The sequence below is a fragment of the Heterodontus francisci genome, chromosome 11 (assembly GCF_036365525.1).
Source record: "Heterodontus francisci isolate sHetFra1 chromosome 11, sHetFra1.hap1, whole genome shotgun sequence".
NCBI classification, from domain to species: Eukaryota; Metazoa; Chordata; class Chondrichthyes; order Heterodontiformes; family Heterodontidae; genus Heterodontus; species Heterodontus francisci.
Genome location: NC_090381.1, coordinates 69,591,018 through 69,612,407, shown reverse-complemented (window position 1 = coordinate 69,612,407; position 21,390 = coordinate 69,591,018). Strand labels below are relative to the sequence as shown.

The following is a 21,390-nucleotide window of genomic DNA, read 5'->3' as shown; positions in this document are numbered from 1 at the left end:
TCAAGCTTAGCATTGAAATGTTTATGAGCTGATAAGAGTCTAAGCATGGGAAGCCCAAGATCTTGCGAGTTTGACCTGGCTTGGGAGGGCAGATGGTTCAATGAAATCTTTTGTAATTTGGCTGTTCATAGGGAGTGAGGTAATGATTGGATTAAATCTAGCTCTCCTGGCTTTGCTGTGTAAAGAAAATCTATGAAAGTCCCCAAGCACAGAAATTGCAGAGATTTTACGTGTTGCATTGACTGATGCAATGGTACCTGGGGCACAGCCAGGGAGTATATACACAGAGATCGCACTTCTACCCAGAGTGCAATAGCAATGCTGTTGCGCTTTGATATTACTGCTCAGACATTAGCATGTGTCAGGTCTTACTTACACTGTATATATAAATATAACTGTCAACAATAAGGATTATTACTTCGTATCATTTTGGAACTTGAGAATAAGGGGTTAAAGGGTTAATCAACTCTGATACCCTAAATTCCAACAGCATATCAATATAGCAAATGACAAGAAGGCCAAATGACTGCCTATTCAAGTAAGAATTTCTTTACACATGATTAGTGATTGAAGCATATTGAGTGATAGATCTGTGCTGATTATTTGTACAGCATGAGCATTTATAAACCAAACAATGTCCGCAATTATGATCAAATAATATACAAATTATACTGGACTAGAATTACATTCACAGGAAAAATGGTTAGGTTTTACGCATTCCTCATTATTGTAAGGAAAGGGTTAATCAAACTGGCAGCATAGTTCGTCAAACTGACTTGATGTAATAGCACGCTTTAAGATTTGAAGCATAAAAAATATCACATGTCTACAGAAGTTATTTTCTAAATAGAAACATGAGGGCAATTTTTGTGAAAATTGAAATGATAGGGTTGAAGCATAGAACAGTCCTTTAATAGGACAAAATAAAATCATAAGTATATTTTCTAAAACAGAAAAATGAAACTGATACATACACTCCATGAAATGGTTCAGCAGACTGCCTGGAAAATAAAAACAAAATTATTTTACCTCCTTTTTCCATCAGTTTTAATTCCCTTTTAACTCCCCTTAGGACACTGACTGATTTTTGAGTCCACAGGCATGGGGTGCTCCACAACACCTCACACAAGAGGCTATATCTTCATGTATGAGTCCAGAAAATGTCAGCAGGCTAGCTGATCATAAACACTGTATCTCCTGATGCCACCCTGAAGGCGTCTTTGTGCATACACACATTTGTACATACGCATTGCGGCTGCCTGAGCATGTGCTGTTTTCCCCGTTGGTCGTGTATATATTAGTGTCGAAGGGAGGTCACATTTACCTCAGTGGTTTTAAGCAGCCCCGGGCAGAAAGTAAATTGTGAGACAATCAAGCAGTAATCAGATGCCAAATTTTATCAATTATTAGGGATTAACCAATTACAATACCACAAATCGCACAGAAATTGCCATTAAATAGCGGGATACGGGTTTCTTACCAGCGTAGCCAAAAGCATCGTCGGGGCTTAAATTTATAAGCAGACTTTTAAATGAGAAGGAGAGGTAGCAAAGTGGAGTGGTTTAGGGAGAGAGTTCCAGCTCCACCTCACCACCACCTCTCCCAACCCCTCCACTGTCTCTAAATTGTCAAACTGCTTGTCCAACATCTAGTAGTGGATGAACAGAAATTTCCTCCAACTAAACATTGGGAAGACAGAAGCCATTGGTCTTTGGTTCCTACCACAAATTCCATTCCCTCACCAACAACTCCATCCCTCTCCCTGGCAATCTCCTGAGGCAGATCCAGACCAGTTACAACCTTGGTGTCATATTTGACCACGAGATCAGCTTCCACCCACATAGCCAAGCCATTATTAATGTAATATTCTGATGCTGTAAGGCTTGGAACAGAATATCTAAGAAATTGACGGTTATAAAAACAGGAGGTTTTTTTAGCATTCGTCTAACATCTATGGCTTCCACTTACACTCTGCATGAGATTCATTGCAAGTTCTGTTACATCACTTCCTGTGATGACACTCACAGACTCTTTACATATTCTGTTCAGTAACAACCCTACATTACATTATACTACAACTAAGACTGGCTATTTCCACCTCCATAACATCAACTAACTTTTCCCCTGCTTGAGTTCATGTGCTGCAGAAACCCTTATCCATTCCTATTGACTATTCTAATGCACTCCTGGATGCCTCTACCCTCTGTAAACTTGGTCATCCAAAACTCTGCTGCCTGTGAACTTGCACCAGTTCCCATGCTCGCTGGCCTACATTGGCTCCAGGTTAAGCAACACCTCAATTTTAAAACTCTCATTCTTGTTTTAAATACCTCTCTCACCTCAACCCTCCCTATCTCTATAATCTCCTCCAGCCCCACAACCTCCGAGACATCTATGTTCCTCTAATTCTGACTTCTTGACTATCCCTGATTTTAATCTCTCCACCATTGGTGACTGTCCCTTCCGCTGCCCAAGACCTAAGCTCTGGAATTCCCTCCCTAACCTCTTTGCCTCGCTACCCATCTCTCTCTTCCTTTTAAAATATTTCTTAAAACCTATTGCTTTGACCAAGCTTTTGGTCATCTGCTGTAACATCTCTTTATGTGGCTCCTGTGAAATGCCTTGGTGCTATGTAAAGACAAGTTGTTGTTATTTGTAAAACTGCTGCTGTCCTGTCCGATGTCAAGTCATAGATGAGCCAGAACATTTTGTAGCTTAATATTGGCAAGACTGAAGCTACTGTTTTTAGTTTTTAGAGATACAGCACTGAAACAGGCCCTTCGGCCCACCGAGTCTGTGCCGACCATCAACCACCCATTTATACTAATCCTACACTAATCCCATATTCCTACCACATCCCCACCTGTCCCTACATATTTCCCTACCACCTACCTATACTAGGGGCAATTTATAATGGCCAATTTGCCTACCAACATGCAAGTCTTTCGGCTTGTGGGAGGAAACCGGAGCACCCGGAGAAAACCCACGCAGACACAGGGAGAACTTGCAAACTCCACACAGGCAGTACCCAGAATTGAACCTGGGTCACTGGAGCTGTGAGGCTGCGGTGCTAACCACTGCGCCACTGTGTTCAGCCTTCTCCAGAAGCTCCATACCTCAGCACCCGATATCATCCCGCTTCCTGGACACTTGCTCAAGCTTAATCCAACAATGCAGAACCTCAGTATTCAGGATGGCCCTAGCTAAGCTGCAACCCTCATATTCAATCCATACTGAAACATTTTACTTTTATTTTTGAAATATTGCCCTTCTCCAGCTCTATTGCCATGGAAACCCTCATTCATGCCTTTGTCGCCTCTAGACTCAACTTGTCCACCATTCTCTTTGGCAGCCTTCATTAACTCCAATTCATCTAGAACTCTGCCACCTACACCTCATTCCACACAAAATTCCACTGACCTATCAACTCTGTCCTTGATCATTTCCATTGGCTTCTCATTGATAATTTCCACTGGCTTAGGAGAGGTGATGGCGTAGCAGTAATGTCACTGGACTAGCAATTCAGCAGCCCAGGCAAGTGCTCTGGGACATAGGTTCAAATCCTACCATGGCAGCTGGTGGAATTTAAATTCAATTAATAAAAAATCTGGAATTAAAAAGTTAGTCTCAGTAATGGTGACCGGGAAACCATTGTTGATTGTTGTAAAAACCCATCTGGTTCACTAATGTCCTTTAGGGAAGGAAATGTGCCATCCTTACCGGTCTGGGCTACATGTGACTCCAGATTCACAGAAATGTGGTTGACTCTTAAATGCCCTCTTAACTGGCCTAGCAAGCCACTCAGTTGTGCCAAACTGCTAGAGAAAAGTCTAAAGGGAATGAAACTGAATGGGCCACTCGGCATCAATCTGGGAACTGGAAACGGCAACAGCACACCCAGCCCTATCTACCCTGCAAAGTCCTCCTTACAAACATCTGCGAGCTTGTGCCAAAATTGGGAGAGCTGTCCCACAGGCTGGTCAAGCAACAGCCTGGCATAGTCATACTCAAGGAATCATACCTTACAGACAATGCCCCAGACACTGCCATCACAATTCCTGGGCTTGTCCTGTCCCACCAGAGGTGGCAGCACAGTGGTATACAGTTGGAAGAGAGTTGCCCTGGGAGTCCTCAACATTGATTCTGGACCTGAAGCAGACATGAAGTCTCATGGCATCAGGTCAAACATGGGCAAGGAAACGTCCTGATTACCACTTACCACCATCCCTCAGCTGGTGAATCAGTACTCCTCCACGTTGAACACCATTTGGAAGAAGCACGAAGGGTAGCAAGGGCACAGTATGTACTCTGGGTGGGGGACTTCAATGTCCATCACCAAGAGTGGCTCGGTAGCACCACTACAGACAGAGCTGGCCATGTCCTAAAGGACATAGCTGCTAGACTGGGTCTGCGGCAGGTGGTGAGGGAACCAACAAGAGGGAAAAACCTACTTGAGCTCAGGCTCACCAATCTACCTGTCGCAGATGCACCTGTTCATGACAGTATTGGTAGGAGTGACCACCGCACAGTCCCTGTGCAGACAAATTCCCCTGTTCACATTGAGGATACCCTCCACCATATTGTGTGGCACTACCACTGTGCTAAATAGGATAAAATTCAAACATATCTAACAACTCAAAACCGGGCATCCATGTGGCGCTGTGGGTCATCAGCAGCAGCAGAATTGATTTCAACCACAATCAGTAACTTCATGGCCTGGCATATTCCCCTCTCTACCGTTACCATCAAGCAAAGGGATCCACCCTAGTTCAACGAAGAGTGCAGGAGGGCATGCCTAAAAATGAGGTGTCAACCTGGTGAAGCTACGACACAGGACTATATGCATGCCAAACAGCAGAAGAAGCATGCGATAGACAGTGCTAAGCGATCCTACAACCAACAGATCAGATCTAAGCTCTGCAGTCCTGCCACATCCAGCTGTGACACATCCAGTTGTGAATGGTGGTGGACAATTAAACTAACAGAGGAGGCAGTTCCACAAATATCCCCATTCTCAATGATGGGGGAGCCCAGCACGTCAGTGCAAAAGACAAGGCTGAAGCATTTGGAACCATCTTCAGCCAGAAATGCTGAGTGGATGATCCATCTCTGCCTCCTCCTGAGATCCCCAGCATCACAGATGCCAGACTTCAGCAAATTCGATTCACTCCACTTGATATCAAGAAACGGCTGAAGGCACTGGATACTGCAAAGGCTCTGGGCCCTGACAACATTCCAGCGATATTACTGAAGACTTGTGCTCCAGAACTGGTTGCGCCCCAAGCCAAGCTGTTCAAGTACAGCTACAACTCAAGCATCTACCCAACAATGTGAAAAATTGCCCAGGTATGTTCTATCCACAAAAAGCAGGACAAATCTAACCTGGCCAATTACAATCCCATCAGTATACCCTTAAAGATCAGCATGGAAGGTGTCATCAAAGCGGCACTTACTCAGCAATAACCTGCTCACTGATGCTCAGTTTGGGTTCTGCCAGGGCCACTCAGCTCCTGACCGTGTTACAGCCTTGGTCCAAACACGGACCAAACAGCTGAACCCAAAAGGTGAGGTGCCCTTGACATCTAGGCAGTATTTGACTGAGTGTGGCATCAAGGAACCCTAGCAAAAGTGGAGTCAATGGGAATGGATGGAAAACTCTCCATTGGTTGGAGTCATACCTAGCACAAAGGAAGATGCTTGTGGCTGTTGGAGGTCAATCATGTCAGGCCCAGGACATCACTGCAGGAGTTCCTCAGGGTAGTGTCCTAGGCCCAACTATCTTCAACTGCTCCATCATAAGGTCAAAAATGGGGATGTTCGTTGATGATTGCACAGTGCTCAACACCATTCACAGACTGTTTCAGTATCTGAGGAGTCAAGTCCATATGCAGCAAGATCTGGACAACATTCAAGCTTGGGCTGATAACTGCCAAGTTGCATTCGTGCCACACAAGTGCCAGGCAATGATGATCTCCAACAAGAGAGAATCCAACCATCTCCCCTTTCATTCAATGGCATTACCATCGCTGAATCCCCCACTATTAACATCTTGGGGGGGGGGGGGGGGGCGGGGTGGTACGAATGACCAGAAACTGAACTGGAGTAACCTTATAAGTACTGTGGCTACAAGAGCAGGTCAGAGTCTGGGAATTCTGCAGCGAGTCACTCATCTACTGTCTCCCCAAAGCTTGTTCACCATTTACAAGGCACAAGTCAGGAGTGTAATGGAATATTCTCCACTTGCCTGAATGAATGCAGCTCCAACAACAGTCAAGAAGCTCGACACCATCCAGGACAAAGCACCCCATCCACCACCTTCAACATTCACTTCCTCCACCACCAATGCACAGTGGCAGCAGTATGTACCATCTACAAGTTGTACTGTAGCAACTCAACAAGGCTCCTGCGACAGCACTTTCACAACGCGCAACCTCTACCACCTAGAAGCACAAGATGCATGGGAACACCACCACTTGCAAGTTCCCATTCAAGCCTCACACCATCCTGACTTGGAACTATATCACTGTTCCTTCACCGTCACTGAGTCAAAATCCTGGAACTTCCTTCCTAACAGCACTGTAGGCGTACCTACACCACATGGGCTGCAGCGGTTCAAGAAGGCGGCTCATGACCACCTTCTCAAGGACAATTAGGGATGGGCAATAAATGCTGGCCTAGCCAGTGATGCTCACATCCCATGAAAGAAAAAAAAAATCACCCTTCAGTGCAATGACTTCAGATTCCTCGTTTATACATCCCTCCCCGTGTAACTTTCCAATTCTGGTCTCCAATGCATATCCACTCCTCTCTGCTTGACCATCAGGGGTACAGCTTTCAATTGATTTAGATCTCTGAATCCCCGTGCCTTACTACATCTCTCCTCCCCTTTCTTAAAATCTGCCTCTGCAACTTTGCCATCAGCCACATCTTCTGGATTCTCTCCTACACTTGTTCAGGTCTCATCCCCAACTATGAAACAACTTGGGATGTTTTCTTCTGTGAAAGGTGCTATAGAAATGCAAGGATATCTTTTGGTAATAAATATCAAGGGGTAGAGTTTCCACTCAGTTGCATTGGTTTTATCGGAGTAATTCACCTGAAATCGGCATAATCCCCACAATGAGCATGGAATTTTATGCACAAATTATGTTCAGTGCAAATAGAGCTTCTGTGACTTTTTTGTGCTAGTTTTAAAAACATTGCATTAGAAGCCGGCTTCCCCTACAAAACTGCCCACAACCCCAGGATAACTTAATCACCAATGGGGGTTCTCGCTAATTGTGGTTGTTTGCTGGCCTTTCAGGAGGCTCTAAAAATTAAGCTGGTTCTTTTGAGTGTAATGACATTAATAGGAATGTTTAAAAACTTTTGAATTTTTTTTAATTTACTAAGAATCTGACTACTTTACCCCAATGTAACTAGCAAATGGCTCTGTATATTTTTTTAAAGTAATTTTCATGAATTTAAAATATGGTTCCTCAAGAGGTGGTGGGTTGACACGGTGATTGAAAATGTTTATTTAAGAGTACAAGAAAATAGAACAGGATCAGGCCATGCGGCCCCTCGAGCCTGTTCTATCATTCAATAAGGTTATGGCTGATCTACATCAACTCCACTTTCCTGCCTGCCCTATTTCCATATCCCTTGATTCAATTGATTCCCTTAGCGTCCCGGAATCTATCCATCTCTGTCTTGAAAGTAACTGCAGCAACTGATTATCTACAGCCCTTTGAGGTAGAGAATTCCAAAGATTCACAACCCACTGAGTGAAGAAATTTCTCCTCATCTCAGTCCTAAATGGCTGACCCCTTATCCTGAGACTATGATCATAGTTCTAGACTCTCCAGTCAGGGGAACAGCCTCGCAGCATCTACACTGCCAAGCCCTCAAAGAAATTTGTACTTTTCAATGAGATCACCTCTCACTCTTCTAAACTCCAGAAAATATTGGCAATATTTTTTGTGATAAACCCATTTTCAGCCGTAATAGTCAAACTGCACCAAGCTACCACTCTTAAATATATCAAGAAATACTTTTTAAAGCAAACTATTTTTAAAATTATGTTTTAAAGCACAGGTTCATTGGGAATTTTGCATTCGCAATATGAAAATAAGTTTGAGCAGAAACTCGAGGAAAAAAAAACTCTTCTCAAAACAGGCCACCTTCTCAAGGGTAATTAGGGATGGGCAATAAATGCTGTCCTTGGCAGCAACGCCCACATCCCATGAACGAATAAAAATAACAGGCACAATTTTGGCCACAATTTGTGTCCGGATTGTCTGTAGTGCCCAAAGCAGGAACTCTACCCTCAACTGTTGCACAGGCTGTGTTCTCCAAGAATTGGTGTATTTTTTAGACAGAGAGCCAGGGGTTTGGCTGGTGAGTAGATGAGGAAAGCCAAAGCACCAGAATTCAGGCTGCGAACTACTCCAAGCTTCCATTAGAAGATGTTTTGTTAATATAAAGTGACTAGCAGCACTGTATCTCTAAATATTAGTGATCACTGAAAGCAAATTCCATTGTACTTAAAAAAAAAAATCTGTCATTGCTTGATATCAGGTTAATTCCTTTGCTGCTGCAAAAATCTTGGAAAAAAATAAAAGTGTCTGTAGAATGAGTTTTAATACTGGTTAAAACAGATTTCCTAAATATCAGCATCAGTTTTCTTAGCCCTAAATGATCAGGATCATCATACATTTTGTTGATACCTACTGTATAGTTCCACATCTGGTTTTGATGTTTCTGTTGTCTTTTCTGTATTCTTTAGGAGACTCTTCCTAAAAAACTGAACTCAAATCCATGGGAATGGTCTCATGGTACATTTAGTTTTCATTCATTTCCTGACATGCAGTTCCAAAAATAGTTTTATATTATAAAAACCCCTCTCAAAGCTGCTCTTGGGATTAAGGATTTATTGCAGTTTTTAATGCGATGAAATTGAATTTAAACCTTGACTGTCAAGACTCTTCTATATTACAAGAGTAAAGAGAAACATTACATCAATTTGTAATGGTCAGTGCTGTATTTTGTCCAAGATAATATTAATCCTTACTGCAAAAATGCATTTCAATCTCTTTCACAGAGAAGTAAATATCATAAAAAAGGAGCAAACATTTGCTATTAGAAGAATAAAAAAGGTGTTATTATAGAACGAGTTACCTTTGGGTCGATCAGGCATGATGATGGGTGGGGAAATATCAGGCAGTTCCTCCTCTCCAGGCTGTAAACCTGTAGCTCTTAGGTGGGAGATATCTAGGAGATCTGGCATATCTATGGAGATATCTGAAGTACAATGCAGAGAGCTACTGTAGAGGCGTTATATGCATTTTGGGATAAGTAATTTGAAAGAACCAAGTCATTTCTTTCAAGTTCAAGAGAACTGAACAGCACTGACAAACCAATAGTCGGCAGTTAAAACTAGAATATTTCACATTTTTTCCTTAACCAATTCCTGGTTGTAACATGTGAAGGGCAGCACAGTCATAAGCAGTGATTGCTGTGGTTATGATCTTCTAAATAGATGTTAAAAGGACTAATTTCCTGATTCCTTATATAATTTGGTATGCATTTTATATGTGGGTGTCAGAGATAGCAAGCACATATATATGAATATGATCACAAGTCAAGGCAGTAAAACTTGAATTCTACAATCTTAATTTACTATGCTTTAAGTTAGTCTCAGTAATGATGACCATGAAAATATCGGATTGTCGCAAAAACCCATCTGGTTCATCAATGTCCTTTCGGGAAGGAAATCTGCCACGCTTACCTCGTCTGGCCTACGTGTGACTACAGACCCATAGAAATATGGTTGACTCTTAACTGCCCTCTGTGTAGACCCAGTAAAAACACATACAGTAAAAACATATAAGAACTTAGTTGAAACAAAGGGGCTAGTCACACAACAATGAACAGTGTGTTAACGCATAGGGGGGCTGGGTAGAAAGGGGCCACAACACACAGATGGGCGAGGAATTGTAGACAGTATAGAAAAGACATATTGATGATCCCAGACACTGTCCTTGCACATAGCAAATAAAGGAGTTGTCATGGACACCAGATATGATTAGACACATAGTAGACAATGGGAAACTGTAAAGTGTTGAACAGGTTCTCACTGAGCCAAATAAGGAATTATACCAGATCCCTATGAGTAAGAGAGGAGGGTCTTGTAAACGAGATTTAACCTCTGATTGAAACTGGGGAACGCACGAGAACCCCGGGGAAGAACACTCGAGAAGATACCCCTGAGCCAAGGGTTCAGAGAACAGAAGAGCAGCTGCAAGTCCAAGACGGATCACCTCATGCCTTGATGGGTAGTATACTGTGCAAGTAGTGAGTGCTTGTACTTGATTTAGTGTGTGAATAAAATATATACCTTTCACCAATCAGCTTCTGTTGGATTCTTTAAGAGTAAGTGCGTATTGGGCACAACATCTGAATGGCCCAGCAAGCCACTCATCTCCATGGAAGGGAGACAGTGAAAGCAATTGCAATGGTCTTTCTGTTCATATGACAGAGATCACCAAACTTAGCACAAACCTATATTGAGCATGGGACCTTCCAGTACTATACCCTGCAGTGTGTTCACCCACTTAGCTCCACTGTGATATTCTTTTAAGTACATTATGAGTATCGGTGGCGCAGTGGTTAGCACCGCAGCCTCACAGCTCCAGCGACCGTGGTTCAATTCTGGGTACTGTCTGTGTGGAATTTGCAAGTTCTCCCTGTGTCTGCGTGGGTTTTCGCCGGGTACTCCGGTTTCCTCCCACCACCAAAAGACTTGCAGGTTGGTAGGTAAATTGGCCATTATAAATTGCCCCTAGTATAGGTAAGTGGTAGGAGAATATAGGGACAGGTGGGGATGTGGTAGGAATATGGGATTAGTGTAGGATTAGTATAAATGGGTGGTTGATGGTCGGCACAGACTCGGTGGGCTGAAGGGCCTGTTTCAGTGCTGTATCTCTAAACAAAAACAAAATTAAACACCTAAAGAACTGAACAATCCTAAATACGACAGATTTCTGGGAGCTTACCTAACTTCTTTGGTACCCAGTCTATACCGAAGGTAAATTTCTTTACTTGAATAACCAAATATTCAGGAAATGAAGCAAAGTGGATTGTTCTGTGAATAAAAAATGTGACTTTAAGTTTTAAATCTCAGCACATTAATGTATTTTTAGTTACATATCACGATTAAATTATTTTATAACATCTGCTACAGAAATTTGGATGTCATATGTTTACCCAAATTTCCCATTTTGTACAGACCATGAATGTGATGCAGTGAAACTCCAATCTTAATCCAAATTTAAAACAGAATAAATGAAATAACATACAGAACATCTGACTAAAGTCAACTGTTGAAGACTTATACTGTAGTACAGTCTATAATAATTTATTTTGGTTTTACACACACTCACAACAACAGAGTCTGTTTTATGCAGTTTATCCACTTTAATGAGACAAAGGATATTGACAGAGTTCACCATGATTACCCATTTGAAACTGACTGCAACTTCAGGATTTAGCGCATAGGCAGATTAATGCAGAAAGCCTAAGTTGATGTAGAAATGTTCCTGGTCTGTGTAGCTGAAAGCCCACTAGCTAAATATGCTCAATTATCAGAAGAGCCCTAATGAAATCCTTCAGAGTAAAGCTGGTGGAAGTTTCAACATTTCAATGACCCAGATCTTGCAGACCCAATAGTGGTTAACGGCAAGACATTTGTCACTATTGAGGGCTGCAATGGCACCACAACTTCCGGCGATCACACCTGTGCCAAAAACCAGAGGTTGCGGTGTGCTTCAATGGACTTCGGTGGAGCGCACGCTGATGGTTTCTAAAGGGCAGGGCCCTGTAATTCAGGAATTTGGACTGATTTCCCTGAAGTTACACTTGTTTTTATGCAGATTCTTTGAGGGCTGATACTAGCAGGCGCAGAGCCTGCTCAGGAGCGCATCCCTTTAAACCCAAACCAAGAAGAGTGTTAAAACACTCCCGCTCCTCTGGCTACCCTGGATCCTCTGATGCTTCCCCCCCCGACCACTCCAGCACCCTTGGCTCGCCCCACCGACAGCCCCGGTTCACCCTGCTCCCCCACCCCTACAGGCTCCTTGCCAGCACTCCCTCTCCAGCTCCCTGGCTCAATCCCAACCTTCGTATGCCACAAATATGATGGACCTTCAAATTCAGTTGGCTCTATCTAGGTCATACCATCCAAAAGCACTAATCTGGTCGAAAAACCATTTACCAAATTAAAATAATCAAGAATAACATGAAATAAATATCATGTACCTAAACAACTTTTATTTGCTTTAAAATAATTTGCTGAATGCACTTTTGGATATGTTAAGGTTATTGAGAGTTTAATTACTTAAAATGCTGATTTGTTAAAAGGGCTCAGCCATTTTAGTATGTGGGGTGTATCATCACTATTGGTTATAACATTTCCTCTTTTTATATTAGATGACCATAGAGATCATGTCTTTGCAGTTATGTCAATCAGGCAAAAATATTAGCGATTAATTTATTTCAGGATTAGTTTGACACCAGTTACATGTATTTTTCAAAATTATAATGGATCAGCTTTTAATTTTAATCACAGTTTTAAAATCCAGGTTATTGCTACACAAATTTTCACTGGTTAAAAACACAGGATAAATGCCGAAACATAATGGATGACTAAATTATTATTACTATATAAAGGTCTTGCCTCACTTAATGTTATGTCTCTCCTATGTTTACAGTCAGCTACTGCCCGTCTCGCATTTTCGGAAATCTGTGCCCATACATTTATAATCAGAGTAATCGTCAATGACCTTGCCTATTATATTCAGTATCTTCCAGTTTAGAGATGCAGGTTTATCCACTTGTGATTTTACAATATTCTACAGGTGTCATTTAAAAGTCGCACACTGCATTTTGTGACAATTGTTTTGAGTTTGTTCACATACATTGTATTTCTTTTCGGTAACTGAATTAAAATAAAACTGAAGCACTTCAGCAGCTCTCTTTTCTTCTGATTGTTATACCAAACCTCACTTGGTAATCAGTTATGAAATGACCAGTGAACTGGGATTTTATGCTGGGGACGAGGGTCTTGACGTCTGGAAAAAGGGACACTGAGAACCCCTCATCGCCTCTTAGGCGGAAGGCCCACTGAATCTAGTGTCAATTAGGCACTTAAATGGACAGCAGCAAGCTTTCCATGGGATCAAGGACCTCGGTGACGGAAGTCCCGTCCTCGGATAGGTGCCGGCTAATCAGAGGCTGGCAGCTCTCCCACTGAGCAGTGCCACTGAGGAGGTGGTGGCTGCTGCCGGTGGAGCACCTACCAGAGGTCCAGGAGTGTCAATGGACCCTGACCACAGGTAGGACAGGGTGGGAGGGGTCTCGTGGGGTGGGGGTCATGGGCGGCGAGTGTTGTAGGGGGAGGGGGGTTAGCAAAGGCAGGGGGATGGCTCTCAGCAGGCCACCCCCTTCCTGATGCCAGGTCCCTTGTTCAGGCATGAAGTGAAAGAAGAAACTCACTATTCCATAATAGACAGAAAGGCCTTGATATTTAAGGGGAGATAGGTGAGGGAAAAGTTTAGTGATTGGTTTGCTGAATTTAATGGTGAAACTGGACTGCCATTTTTGGAATCCGTTTCTGGGGCACAGAATACAGGAAATGCAAAAATAATAGAGATATTCTGTATATAAAAAATTGTTGGCATTCTACAAAAATTGTGTAGTGGTTATATATAAATAATTACTTTTATAGTTACAGAGGGGCTGTGGAATAGATCCCGGTGTGGGGGGGTTGGGGGTGGTTGGGGAGACGATCACAGGGCGTGGAGACGTGGAGAACAGTGGACCATAGGGGTGGGGGCCTTGGGATCCGATCGTTGGAGAGATCAACAAGGTAGCTTGGGAGGTGGGGGAAGGGGGGAAGGGGGCAGCATTCCTTCTCCTCCTGGCCCACAAACATTTCTGGAAAGGCACTTATCTGTTCCATGCAGGAGACCACGCCTCCCTTCAGGTGCTGGATTCCCAAGGCCAGGGAAACCTGATCAGTCAGTTTTAAAGCTGAACCCCAGATGAAATTTTAGGCGCACAGTCTCATTAAAACATTTAAATGAGGGGTCTGGACAGCAGGTTAGTTTCCTATCCCTGTCCTGCCTCTGTTAAAACTGGAGGTGGATGGATTGGGTTTGACATTTTTGCACTGGGGTCCCATCTGACCCAAACCCAACCTTTGTTGGGAGTGAAAATTACTTTCAAAGTCTTAGTTCTCCTATTTTTCTGGAAGAAACATTTCTTCTGGATAAAGAATGATTTTTTTCAGCTAGTAATTACACTGTAAAGGGGAACAATACCTACAAACTTCATTAATACTGTGTTACATTCAGACCAAACTGCGGGAACTACTTGATAGAGTAACTGTCTATTGGACAAGAACTGGAAGACATATTTAGATTGTTCACATACAAGTATAATCAGTGAATGGCTCATTTTACAGCCTTAGGCACAGCAGATATGCTGCTTCATAAATGAGTATTGATCACAGAACCTGCCAACAGCCCACTTACTTTATTGCTGCCGACTTAGCTTGGAGTGCACTGCTCCAGAAGTCAGTGACGTTTTCTGGCTCTTGAAAGGCTTGAAGACAGGCACTGAATGGAATCTTGGCACGGACAACCTCTCGTAAAGGCCTCTTTGCTATCTCAGCCTCTCTCCTCCTCATTTCATACGCTAAAAGTTCCTCTGGGAAATAGCATTAAGACTTTTTTAAAAACTGTACTGAAAAATTACATAGTATAAAACATTCGCAAATATTGTTACATAATGTTTATATCATAATCAGCAGTATTCCACTTAGATATAAGAATGCAGTCTGAAGGTACGCCTAATATCATCCAATTCCATAAGCACAAATGAGTCTCAAAATCGGCTGCCCTCCTGGACTCTTGGGCATCATCTCTTCTTTCCACAAGAACATGCACAGTTTTGTCGGTTACAATGGAGCAACATCAGATGTTTTCAAGATCAGCAGTGCAGGGTAAAGCAGAACTGCGTCCTGGCACCAACTCTCTTTGGCATATTCTTCTCCATGTTGCTATTGTGCGCTTTCGGTGACTCAAATGAGGGTGTCCACCTGCATACCAGAGCTGACAGCAAACTGTTCAACATGACAAGATTGCGCACCAAGACTAAAGTCCTAGTCTGAGAGTTGTTGTTTGCTGATGACACTATGCTGACATCCCATAATGAAGTTCACTTGTAGCAGCTTATAGATCAGTTCTAAAGGGCCTGCAAGGAGTTTGGACTTACAATCATCATCAAGAAGACCAAGGTTATGGGCCAGGACGTAGAGACTACACCTTCCATCAACATGGAGAACCTCACTTTGGAGGTCATCGACAGTCTCACATACCTTGGATCAACAATCACCAGCAACCTGTCCCTTGATGCCGAAATCAGCGCCAGGATCGCCAAGGCTGCAGCTGTCATGTCAAAGTTGAGAAGACGAGTGTGGAACAACAGCAAAGCAACCGAAAATGCAAAGCAGCAACTCTGTTGGCTGGGTTATGTGCACTGAATGGAAGATAGCCACAACCTCAAAGACATGCTCAATGGCGAGCTTGCTATGGACACAAGACCAACAGGTCGCCCACATCTGTGATACAAGGATGTCAGCAAGCAAGACCTCAAGCTGACTGGGATCAGAGTCGATACATGGGAAGTCCTTGCTGCTGACCTGAGTTCCTGGAGAATGGCAGTCAGGAAGGGCATGGAAAAAGCAGAGGACAAAAGAAATGACCAGATGGCATATAAGAGAGCCTGGCGGAAGGAAAAAACCTCAGTCGACCTCAGGCCAACAACATTCATCTGTGCCCGCTGTGGAAGGGATTGCTATTCACGAGTCGGCCTCAACAGCCACAACAGGTGATGTTCAACTCAGAAATGACTAACACCCCAGGCATAGTCCAGCTTCTTCTGAGACGGATGAATGCCTACTCATGAATTCTCCCACCAAGACTGGATTTTTGTAGTATAAAGTTATGCCCGGAAATGGCCAGGTTTGTTAAGGTAGCTTTTTAAATCACAGAAAGAGCATGACAATTATCGTGTTCATGTTCCTCCACATTGTGTTCCAGATGTCAGTTGGGTCCTCAGAGGTGGGGCCCAGATGCTGCCCACAGGGAAACAAAATAAATGTACTGGTGTAAAGGACAATATTATGCACTGTTTTTGCACTTCTCTTGGTGGTCAATTACGGAATTGCATGAATTCAGGTTATGAAGCAAATAGACATTATTAATCCCACATCACCATCAGTTTACAACAAGTGGGAGAGATCATCGCGTCTCATTGGACAGCTACTGCCTGCCCCAAGCTGGGCAGCCCCGTCTGTTTGGAGCTTAGAGAGTCATTTCTCGACAAGCAACTCGATAATCTATGGCCCAGGCAAGACAAACTCACCAAAAAAGACATCAGGCCTTCGCTTCGCAAGCTGGAATGCAAGGACCACGCGTCCTGGCCTTACCAATGACCTTCTGCAGGTTGATGATGCACGCAAGACAGCTGTGAATGACAAACAACTTACAATGCTCAATGTGGACATTGATCCGCTGCTAGAAACTGGGCTCGCTTACAATGGTTCCCTTATAGAGAAATGCTATACACTTTTCTGGCAGGGGAAAGCCCAAGTGGCAACACATGAGCATGGACTGGCTTTCACAGTAAAAAAAACACACTACTTGCGAGGATTGAACCCCCCCCAGGAGGCTTATAGACACATTTTCCTCTTCGCTTGTCAACAAGTGCGGGTCGAGTTAATCTCGTACATCTATGCCCCGACACTCACCTCCACCCCAGATGTCAAAGATCAATTCTATGAGACACTTGACGCTACCATCAGTAGAATTCCCAGCACCAAGGGACTGTACCTTCCAGTGGACTTCAATGCAAAGGTGGGTACCGACTACACAGCTTGGTCAACATGCATAGGGCACCAGGGGATTGGCAAGATGAACAAAAATAGGCAGAGGTTGTTAGAGCTATGCTGTCACCATGGACTCTGCATGATGAACAGCTACTTCCAGATCAAGCCGTGCCACAAGGTGGCCTGGCGACATCTGCGATCATGCCACTGGAACCAGCTAGACCTTTATCACCTGATGCCCCACCATCAACAGTGTCCTCATCACTCATAGGAACATAGGAGCAGGAGTAGGCCATTCAGCCCATTGAGCTTGCTCCACCATTCAATTAGACCATGGCTGATCATCTATCTCAACACCACTTTCCTGTGTTACCCCATATCCCTTCATATCAATAGTATCTAGATATCTATCAAATTCTGTCTTGGACATGCTCAGTGACTGAGCTCCCACAGCCATCTGGGGTAGAGAATTCCAAAGAGTCACCACCCTCTGAGTGAAGAAATTCCTCCTCATCAGTCTTAAATGACCTACCCCTTATTCTGAGATTATGTCCCCAGTTCTAGACTCACCAGCCAGGGGAAATATCCTATCTACATCCACCCTGTCAAGCCCTGTAACAATTTTGTAAGTTTCAATGAGAAACCTCATTCTTTGAAACTCTAGAGAATATAGGCCCAGTTTTCTCAATCTCTCCTCATAAGACAATCCTGCCATCCCAGGGATTAGTCTGGCGAACCTCCGTTGCACTCCCTCTATGGCAAGTATATCCTTCCATAGATGAGGAGACCAAAACTGCACACAATCCTCCAGTTGCAGTTTCACCAAGGCTCTATACAATTGCAGCAAGACTTCTTTACTCCTGTACTCAAAACCCTTTACAATGAAGGCCAACATGCCATTTGCCTTCCTAATTGCTTGTTGCACTTGCATGCTAACTTTTAATGACTCATGAACAAGGACACCCTGGTCCCTTTGGACATCAACACTTCCCAACCTCTCACCATTTAAGAAATACTCTGCCTTTCTGTTTTTCTACCAAAGTGGATCACTTCACACTTATTCACATTATATTCCATCTGCCATGTTCTTGTCCATTCAAGCAGCCTGTCCAAGTCCTCTTGAAGCCTCCTTGCATCATCCTCACAACCTACATTCCCATTTCGTTTTGTGTCATCAGCAAATTTGGAAATATTACATTTGGTCCCCACATGCAAATCATTTATATAGATTATGAACAGCTGTGGTCCCAGCACTGATCCTTACGGTGCCCCACTAGTGACAGCCTGCCATCCTGAGAATGACCGGTTTATTCCTACTTTCTGTTTTCTGACTGTTAACCAATTCTCAATCCATACCAGATATTACCCCCAATCGCACGTGCTCTAATTTTGTTTAACCTCCTGTGTGGGACCTTATCAAAAAGCCTTCTGAAAATCCAATTACACCACATCCACTGGTTCTCCTTTAACTATGCTACAAGTAACATCCTCAAAAAACTCTAACAGGTTTGTCAAACATGATTTCTCTTTCATAAATCCATGTTGACTCTGCACAAGCATATCATTATTTTCTAGGTGTCCAGTTATCACATCTTTTATAATAGATTCTAACATTTTCCCTACTAGTGACATCAAACAGAAATCTGTAGTTCCCTGTTTTCTTTCTCCCTCCTTTCTTAAATAGTGGGGTTACATTTGCTACTTTCCAGTCTGCAGGAACCTTTCCAGAATCTATACAATTTTGAAATATAACCACCAATACATCCACTATCTCTATAGCCACCTCCTTCATCACTCTCAGCTCATTTGCAGCTGCCACAGTGCTGACTGTGACACTGACTACTCCCTGGTGTAGCAAGGTCAGGCTTCAGCTAAGGAAGCTACATCACTCCAAAAAGAAAGGTTGTCCTTGGATCAACACTTGCCGTACTACTGACCCAAAAAGCACCCGGGAGTTCCTCAACTTCCTTGATCAGGTTCTTTCAGACAACAATGCCCAAGACCAGAGTACAGTGTCAAAATGGGATCATCTGCGCGTCACCATCTATAACTCTACTCACTGTGCATGGGAAAGGAGATCGAAGGAATGCTGACTGGTTAGAGACTTATTGGACTGAAACGGAGCCAGTTACTGCAACTAAGAGGAGAGCCCTCATGAACTACAAGCGAGTCCCAAGCAAACAAAACAAAGACGCTCTCATAGCATCCAGAAACAACTCTCAGCAGATTGCTCGGCATTGCGCCAATCAATACTGGTTGAAACTCTGCAACAGTATACAATCTGCTGTTGAATCCGAGGATGCTAGAGGGATGTATGAAGGAATTAAGAAAGCAATGGGCCCTGGAGGATCTAAATCAGCTCCCTTGAAGACAAAGACAGCGTGATCATCATTGAACATAGCAAGCAAGGTGGGTGGAGCATTACCTCAAACTCTACACAGTACCATTACAGACTTCCCTGCCGTGGAGGATGGATAGCGACCCCACCATAGTAGCTCAACAAGGCCACTGACCATCTTGCTAGTGGTAAAGGCTGGGGAAATGATGGTATTCCAACTGAAATTATCAAAAGTGCAAAAACCGACACTGCTGCAGCATCTCCATGAACTCTTGTTGTGTTTATTCGTTCGTGGGATATGGGTGTCGCTGGCTAGGCCAGCATTTATTGCCCATCCATAATTGCCCTCGAGAAGGTGGCGGTGAGCTGCCTTCTTGAACTACTGCACAGTGAATGAACAGCGATGTAGTTCCAAGTCAGGATGGTGTGCAGCGGAGAGCTTTCCCCAATTCCCATTGACTTCAGTTTTGCTAGCGCTCCTTGATGCCATACTTGGTCAAATGCTGCCTTGGTGTCAAGGGCATCTTGTGTCTCTGTTGGAAGGAAAGATCTGTGCCTCAAGACACATGTGATGCAAACATCGTTACCTTGTACAAAAATAAGGGGTATCGCAGTGACTGCAACAATTACTGAGGCATCTCCTTGCTAAATATTGTGGGCAAGGTCTTTGCTCGTGTTGCTCTGACCAGATTGCAGACCCTGGCATCATGCATCTATCCTGAGTCTCAGTACGCCCTCAGAACTGGCAGATTGACAGTCAACATGAATTTCTCACTTCAGCAATTACAGGAAAAGTGCCGAACAGTGGAGACCACTCTACATTATCTTTACAGACCTCAGCAAGGCCTTCAATCTTGTCAGCAGAGACAGACTCTTCAAAATCCTATAGAAAATAGGCTGCCCTCCTAGACTCTTGGGGATAATCTCTTATTTCCACGAGAACATGCACAATTCTGTCAGTTACAATGGAGCAACATCAGATGTTTTCAAGATCAGCAGTGCAGGGTAAAGCAAAGCTGTGTCCTGGCACGAATTCTCTTTGGCATATTCTTCTCCATGCTGTTATTGTACACTTTCGGTAACTCAAATTAGGGTGTCCACCTCCCAACCAGAGCTGACAACAAGCTGTTCAATTTGCAAAGACTGCGCACTAAGACTAAAGTGCATAAAGTCCTAGTCTGTAAGCTGCTGTTTGCTGATGACACTCTGCTGACTTCTGTCATGCTAGGCCCCCACCTGCCAAGAATGTGGCACATTAATTTTGTCACGAACATTGATTGTAAATTGTAGTAAAGAAAGGACTTATTAAACAGATCAACCGCGGCTGGAAAAGACATTTGCATATTAACAGACAGTATCTGGAAGGACAACACAGCCATTCCCTGACACATTCAACCGACGATGGACTTTTGAACACCAGATTTTGAAGGTGGGGGAGCTCGCATTCCAGGTTGACTGCTTAGGTGGCCGAATACACAAATAGACGTGGTCAAACCAGCTAGTCACATGACTAACCTGCTGGGCAACTGGAGTTTTTTGAATTTGCACAGTTTAGGCAGAAAGTCTGTTCGCTCCTGAAGATCTCTCTTCTGTCTGCTCCTATCTCTTTCTCACAAGCCTCTGAATCCACTGAAGACACATGAACCCCAAGAGTGAAAAGTTTCCTCCAGCGAACAAGGTTTAAGAAGAATATCGGGCCCCAATGAAAAGCAAGATCTACCTACAATCAAGGACTCCACAGTGAGCTCAAAAAACCATAACAACAACTCTTCAGATATTGGCTCAAACCTTTCCACTTTATTTCTTCTGTTCTCTTTCTGTCTCTATCTGCATGTGCGTATCGTGTATGCATGCTAGCGTGGGCGCATCATGTATCGGTAGGCATCAACCGAATTAGAGTTTAAGTTTAAGTTTAATAAATTTCAACTTTTCTTCTTTAAACCTAAGAAAGCCTGTTTGTGCTGGTTTCTTTGCCTTATAATTGGAAAGCGGTGAACAAGGATTCACCAAATGGGGAGCTAAAAACAGTGTTTAAAACTTTAACCCTGTTACAGTAAGACCAGGTGAAGGCTGAGAGGGAACCCTTGACCTCTTTCCCACCTGCTCGTAACACTTCCCACAA

The 21,390-nt window shown here is 43.5% G+C and overlaps 1 protein-coding gene across 2 annotated transcripts in view; it reads right to left on the bottom strand.

Annotated features, from left to right (window-relative positions):
* Nucleotides 1-21,390, bottom strand: part of usp13 (ubiquitin specific peptidase 13) — a 117,634-nt gene that overhangs the window by 9,615 nt on the left and 86,629 nt on the right. Inside the window, exons 13-16 of one of the 2 annotated variants that reach the window (XM_068041472.1) lie at nt 14,574-14,748; nt 11,037-11,125; nt 9,160-9,282; nt 4,223-4,249 (exon numbers count right to left, since the gene is read on the bottom strand). In XM_068041472.1, the coding sequence (XP_067897573.1) occupies nt 4,223-4,249; nt 9,160-9,282; nt 11,037-11,125; nt 14,574-14,748 (414 nt within the window). The remainder of the gene's footprint in view (nt 1-4,222; nt 4,250-9,159; nt 9,283-11,036; nt 11,126-14,573; nt 14,749-21,390) is intronic. The other variant, XM_068041474.1, reaches the window with a different exon arrangement.